Below are 7,088 nucleotides of genomic sequence, written 5' to 3' on the forward strand. Positions count from 1 at the left end.
GAGAGGACTAAGGAGTCATTCACAGAGGAGGGCTTCTTTCTGGTTGGCAGGAATGGGAAGCAGTCAGTGGGTTCTTCCTCTGACCTCAGCTACAGCATGCTAGAAGCTCAGCTGCTAAGGGACCCAAATACACGGCTCCATGAGAGCTTTGTAGGGCAGAAACGATCGTGATACTCTTGAAACACAAAAATGGTGACACAAGCCTCCAAAGAAAATCCTCTGCTGGTGTAGAAAGGCTTAGAAATGCAGTGCATGGACATTGAACCCACGAGCGCGTGTGTGCACAGTGCTCACTGTGGAGAGATTTCTTTGTGGCCCTGACATTTCCCAGGAGATGTCTCTGATTCCTTAGTGTAGGAATCCACATGGGCTTCTCTTTGTTTTTGCATCCAGTGCCTGGAGCAGCTAGGTAGGTAGCAGGTTCTTTTCCAGCGTGGTCTCACTTTGCTCCCTCCCGCAGAGTTCAACATGTTCCACATGATTGCCGTGGGGCTCAGCAGCTCCATCCTCGGCTGCCTGCTCACTCTGCTTGTCTACACCTACTGCCAGCGGTACCAGCAGCAGTCCCACGACGCCACGGTCATCCACCCCGTCTCCCCCGCGCCCCTCAATACCAGCATCACTAACCATATCAACAAACTGGACAAGTATGACTCGGTGGAGGCCATCAAGGTAAAGAACTGGCAGTGAAGGCAGGGGGACCCGGAGCTCTGTGGCAGTGGCAGCGGCACTGGGAATAGCGTTGGAGATGAGTTAAGGGGCCCTTCTCTAGATCAACTGCATTTTTAGCTTTGCTTTGCCTGTGTGAGAACATAGTGTCTCCTGGAAATGTAAGTGAAGAAAGGGAGATGAATAGCAACAGATTAAGTATGAGATCACCTCATCCACGATTTCTGAATCTGGAGAAATCTTACAACAGGAAGCAGTCCCCAGTCCGGGGACTGCAGTCAGGGTGACAGAGTCAGGAAAGAGCTAGCCACCTCTCTTTCAAAAATGCTCCTGGACTGCATCGTTCACGTGGGTATAACAACCCATACAGTTTCACCCCAGCAAACAGCAGCTGTGGCTGAGTCTCCAGAACGGGCCGGGATGAGGCTGACAGACCCAGCACGCTCTTCTTACCCGCACAGATACAGAGCCTCAGCACAGGCTCCTCACAGGGAGATTCCAGCACCCAGACCTCTTGTGGTCTCCTTATGTTAGGTAGCAGAAGACAATACAATGAGTCTGTTTCTACCTAACATCCATAGCTCATCAGAATGCTGTTTTAGTGGCAGAGCATATGATCGTGTAGTCTGTAAGCTTTGTAACTCTGAGGCAGTTCAAGGCCAGCCCAGTCAGAAAGTTCCTGCGATTCCATCTCAACTGTACCTGGGATATCCATCCCTCTTATTCCAGCTACATGGAGAGCATTAAGGAGAGGATCACGGTCCACAGCAGCATAAACATGAGACCCTATTCAAAAATCAAGGGACGCAAAAGGACCAGGGGCATTGCTTAAGTGTCTTCCTGGCAAGTATAAAGTACTCAGTTCAAACCCAATCTCCCTGCAAACATGTAAGGCTTTCATGAAGGGAAAAATGTTTAAGAGCACAGACAGCTGACTAGGATTTGTTGAATCCTTCTGAAACTTTCTTCCAATACCTGGCCCAAAATAATTCTGGAAATCTTTTACTTCTGTCTACCCTGCTTCATTTTTAGCTTGACCCTGTCAATACTTAACCTCTACCTGGCGTGACTTAGCTCTTGGAATTTGCGATGGCTTTAATGGCTGTTAATGAGGCAGGGCATCTGTGTCACAGATGGCCATGGTGGTTACCTTCTGATGAGGGCAGAATGAAGAGAAATTTGGCATTAGGATTACGTCATTAAATATTCATTGTAGATACTGCCAATGACTGTCCCTATCCATGGAAATCCAAAAGCTACTTTAGCATAGACTTAAGTATATGTGCTAATACTCATAATTAGTCCGTTAACTTGAAAATACTTGGGTTTTAGACTTTCTGGAGATTTAGATCTGGGTTTTCTTTCTCTCACTTCTTTTCTGACTAAAGTCTCAAAATTGATTGGAAGATAATAAAGACAGCCGAGTCCACTGATGTTATTAGGCAAATAACTTGAGGAATCAATAAGTGTGAACATACTTTTAAAAGTAATGGCTCTCCTTGGGAGAGATCAAACTCAATACAATAGTCCTAATTGTGTTCCTTCTGAAATATGACTTACTTAGCATTCTGAAATGCTTTTAAATGTATTTTACAGGCATTTAACAAGAACAACTTGATCCTGGAGGAAAGAAACAAATACTTCAACCCACATCTCACTGGGAAGACCTATTCCAATGCCTACTTCACAGATCTCAATAATTACGATGAGTACTAATAGCTCATATATTTTTTGGCTTCTTGTAAATCCCCTGTTTCGCAAAGCCTGTGCTACATGACCGCCCAAGTTCCTGAGGCTTCAGATCGTATGCTTGGATCAAGTTCAAGTCCATTTCTAGCCAAGATTGTCCCATTGCTACCAAAAATATGCTTCTTGTAAGCAACAACAACAAAATCTAAGTGTAACTTGGTGAAAATCTGGTCTACAACAAACCATCGAATGAGCGGCAGTGTGAAGTGTTTTCATTTTTAATTGGGTCCATCGCCTTGCTCTAACAGATTGGTTATTTTCATTACTTCGTTTTACAAAGGTACCACTCATCTTTAGGAATGAAAAGTCATCTGCCCTTTGAGTACAAGTCTTCACGTGGTTTGAATTTGAGAAAACACGCACTTTACCCGAGATGCCTCTCCCTCCACGCAGCTGCTAGCATTTGCCCTCGTGAAGACCATGGATTCCGGATATGAGGATGATTCTTTCCCGGGGCCCAGGACCCTGGGACCTGCACCTGCTGCAGCCTGACCGTGGGCATTCTGTGCATCATCACCCAGGAGTGAGCGGATGGAGCCCAGGGAGACCAACACTTCCCATCTACCTGCACAGAAACATCTGGAACATTTAGGGTACCGATTTGGGAAAGTATTGAAAGTACTGCACTGTACCGAACAATGACTGTTTAAATGTCTTCTGTGGTATTATTCCAAGTGTTGAAAGATGTGAGACTGAGACACAGGCCTCTTTCCTTTCTCTTCCACCTCCCTGGTGTAGCTAATGTATGGCAAGTACTGTGGAGAGCCCATCCTCCAGGCAGGAAGTGATGTCCCAGTGCCCCCGGTCACCTGCTGCCCCGGGCAGGGGAGGCACAGGGCTGGACTCAACGCCTTTTCTTTTAGTCCACCCTGTTTCCCTGCCTGTGCCCCACGCGCAACTCACCCGGCCCCTCTCTCCTTGGAGGCTATGGTGGTTCAAGTTCACCCTGGGAAGTTTGGGGCTGAAAATGAGAGGTCAAACGATGCTTGTGGTCTCAACCATTCATCTTTGGTTAACATTTCCAACTATTTATAAGACCATTCCTCGAGGTTCCCCCAAACAATCAGTGTTACTCCTTAACAGCTGACACGCAGCCTATGGCAGTCATGTGAACAGTAAAGGCAGCATTGAGAAGGTTTGTCTGCCCCCTGTGGCCCTTATGAGAAGAAATGCCTAAATAGACATTAATACCTGTTCCTATGGGTGAATGAAACTGCCAGTCTGTGAAGAGGTGCATTCTGGGAGGTGAGGAACACACATTTTGTAGCGTATGTTTTACCCAATATTTGATGTAAAGAAGCAGTCTCAGAAAGTGTTAGAAAAATCCTGATAATGAAATTCTGGAGTTCAAAATATCTTCAGATAAACCAGATTTGCAGACATCGTGAAAACAGCAGGTGGGCTGCCGAGGTCTTGAGGAGTCTGCTGGTGAGATTCCACACGGCCTCTGACACATTCCTTGTGCAACGTTCTCGGTCACACTCCTGCAGTAAAATCCAGTCACACAAATATAGCAGATCCCTGCCTGATTGATTCTTAAGGAGAAATTCCTCATTGTGTAGCACATAGCTTTTGTTTTGTTTAATCTCCCCCTCCTGAATATTTTCTTAGCTTGAAAGGTCATCCTATTTTTCTTGCAAAGGATACTAATATTTCAAGAACTTGTCACTAGACTAGATGAGAAATGCTTTCTAAATGGCATCCAAGCTGGACTTTAATCCATCTTACTTCACGACCCAACCTTCCCCACCCCCCAGGGGGGTTCATTTCATGGATAACACACAGAGTGAAAAGGAAGCAAGACTCACTTCTAGTTCCCTGTCTCTCGGGTTTCCTCGATTTCCTCGCCACCACTCCCTTCCAGGCTGTTCTATTATTGATGAGAATAGCAGGTGGTTTAGTATGATTTGAGTTAGCTTTGACTTTAAAAGTATTTTTATGATTGTCTACTGTTTTCTTTGAGAATTTCCATGATGCTTTCAAGCCCCTCGGTCAATTTGGCCCCAGGACAATCAGCTTTCTCTAGCTTTGAGGTGCCCTTCCATCTCAGGGAGGCTTCCTCATTCTGAGTGGAACATGGGCTAACTACTAAGTACACTACTGCTGCCACAAAAGAAGCCTGTGGGCCTCCAACCAGAGACCGCAGCCGCCAGTGTTCACACAGTATTCACGCTGCCACTTTTGCAAGTGATGTGACGATGTTGAGCCCTACTGTTCTATTAATTTAACCATTTTTATAAGACATTTAGTTAAAACAGCAACCTTGAATCAACTCAGCTGCAAACTGTGGAATTCATAGATGGCACTGGTCATGCCCAACACAATCAGCCGCCCTCACCCCCGTTACATTGATGTAGCACATCCATATGTATGTGATCATCTGTCATTCTCCTGCGATTACCTAACGTTATAAATGGTCAGATTCTAGAAGCCATTTCCAGCACCCTGCATCTTTGGGCAATGGGTGTGGAGTTGTAAAGCTTCATGTTCATTTTGACCTAAGAAATGCACAAAAGGGTCTACTATGCACAGTATATTGCTATGTAAGATAGACTAGCCACCATTCTCACACTTACTTCTGCTATTCCCTCTTATTGTGATCATCAATTCAATTTGGTTTAAAGACATTTCATAACTCTACAAATACTGAGCCACGGCCTTCATGTTGTCTGTTCTGATAGCCTAATAAAGGAAAATATTACTTTGATCCTTGCTTCTTTTCCCTTTTAGAAATTGAAAAGCAATGAACAAGAGATCATATTGAATTCTTGGTAGCAACTTTGACAATGGCTCATATAACATTACAGATACACATTTATTAGGAGATGGATCAAAATGCTCTTTTTTGAAATTTTTTCATTACTCATCACATTAACAGAAATGTGGCATATATTATAAAACACCAGGAATGCAGATCTGTTCTCATTTTAAAATATAGTTCGCACTATGAATTACATAGAAACCCATGAAAACCGAATTCAGAGCCTGGCCCAAAGTGCAAAGTTCCCTATGGAAGCCTTTTGTTAGAATGTAGTCTTTTTTTTTTTTTGGTCGGTCATGGGGCTTGAGTTCTGGGCCTGGGTGCTGTCCCTGAGCTCTTCAGCTCAAGGCAAGTGCTCTACCACTTGAGCCACAGAGCCACTTCCAGTTTTCTGGTGGTTTATTGGAGAAAAGAGTCTCACAGACTCTCCTGCCCAGACTGGCTTTGAACCATGATCTTCAGATCTCAGCTCCTGCGTAGCTAGGACTCCAGGCATGAGCCACCAACGCCAGGCTAGACTGTAGTCTTTTTAAATGATCATGTTCTGCTACATTCAAGCCTGTTCCTCATGCTCACTCATACTCAACTGTGTTCACCTAGTGAACATACCTAGTCAAGGACATGTTCAAATCCAGAAGGAGAAAAGCTGAGGTGAAAACACAGTCTGTGGCATTTCTAAACCAAAATGTAAGTTGGGCAAGAAAGTCACCTCTACTTATCTCATCAGAAATCTGAGGCTAGTGTTTCATTGTGACCCTCTCCTTGCTCAGATTTCTGACTCCTGTCAACTAGTTCAAATGTTAAATAAACAAGAGCTGAGAGGAAATCTGGATCCTGGAAAATGGTAAAATGTTTCTGTCATACTTAAAGCAATGTTGAGCTATCTTCTCTACAAATGCAGATGATTTACTTCCTTGTACAGAGTTGCTAGTGCCTTGTTTAAATGATGACTCGTCATTACCACTGGGTGTACTTGGTTGCCAGGAGAAGCAGAGAGTTGATTGGAGAGTTGGAAGCCGATCGCTTGCGTGCCTCTCTGAACTCAGGAATAGAAAGTGGCCAAGCATCTCAGAGCGGGACAGTGGTGTGTTCAGAACTGAGGCTAGCACACTCAGCTTCCACAGGTTGACTTCACATGATTTCATCTTCCAGAAAACTCTTGTGTCTCTTCTTAATGGGAATGTCAATATGATGCCTGTGAAAGTCAGAGGGCTTGTTTCTGTGGCTATAGGAAAATCAGACATAGGCTGCCAACAGCTGGTAGAAGACAATGAGGATGGAAAAGAACCACCTAGAAAACTGCCTGCTATATTTCATCATTTTATTCCAATGTCAAAACTCACACACACACACATGAAAAAACAGCCAATCAAATGTTTTTTTTATGCTAAAGTTGATTGGTTTTATCTTATTCCATGACTGGAGTAAAATCAAACTTGAACTTCTGCACTTTGAAAGAAAGCATAGCAGAAACCTTCGTCCCAGGTTCCCAGAAGCACCACTCACGCCCTCACCATTGGTCAGAAAATGCACAAGCGAGGTCCAGTTTTGGATTCTTCAACAGTGTGTGGCAGAAGTTACGTGTGATGCCACTTGGTTTGACTTTAAACATGTTATGGCTTATTTTGTGTTTATATGCTGTTGCCTGTTTTGTGATACAAAATAAACTTATTTGAGATGGTTTCTTTATAACTTTTCTTTCATTGAAACTGCTCCAAAATAACTTCAACAATTCATCAACTAACTTGCAGAGAGTTAGTGATCTCACAATTAATTGTAATAGACAATGTTGACTAATGATAATAACAGCCTTTTCAAGAGTGAAATAGCTTTGCATTTCTCCTCCATTGGAACGAGAAAATGGAATTTTCTCTGTGGGACTGTTGGTGGGTTGGTTCTTTGTTTCCTC

General features: G+C 43.9%; 1 protein-coding gene across 1 annotated transcript in view; it reads left to right on the forward strand.

Annotated features, from left to right (window-relative positions):
- Positions 1–5,473, forward strand: part of Sema5a (semaphorin 5A) — a 313,257-nt gene extending 307,784 nt beyond the window's left edge. The window contains exons 21-22 of the mRNA XM_042695214.1: positions 461–672; positions 2,266–5,473. Of these exons, the coding sequence (XP_042551148.1) occupies positions 461–672; positions 2,266–2,385 (332 nt within the window). The 3' untranslated portion in view covers positions 2,386–5,473. The remainder of the gene's footprint in view (positions 1–460; positions 673–2,265) is intronic.
- The last annotated feature ends 1,615 nt before the right edge of the window (positions 5,474–7,088 follow it).

This window comes from Dipodomys spectabilis, unplaced genomic scaffold (assembly GCF_019054845.1).
Source record: "Dipodomys spectabilis isolate Male_0828 unplaced genomic scaffold, ASM1905484v1 ptg000179l, whole genome shotgun sequence".
Lineage (NCBI taxonomy): Eukaryota > Metazoa > Chordata > Mammalia > Rodentia > Heteromyidae > Dipodomys > Dipodomys spectabilis.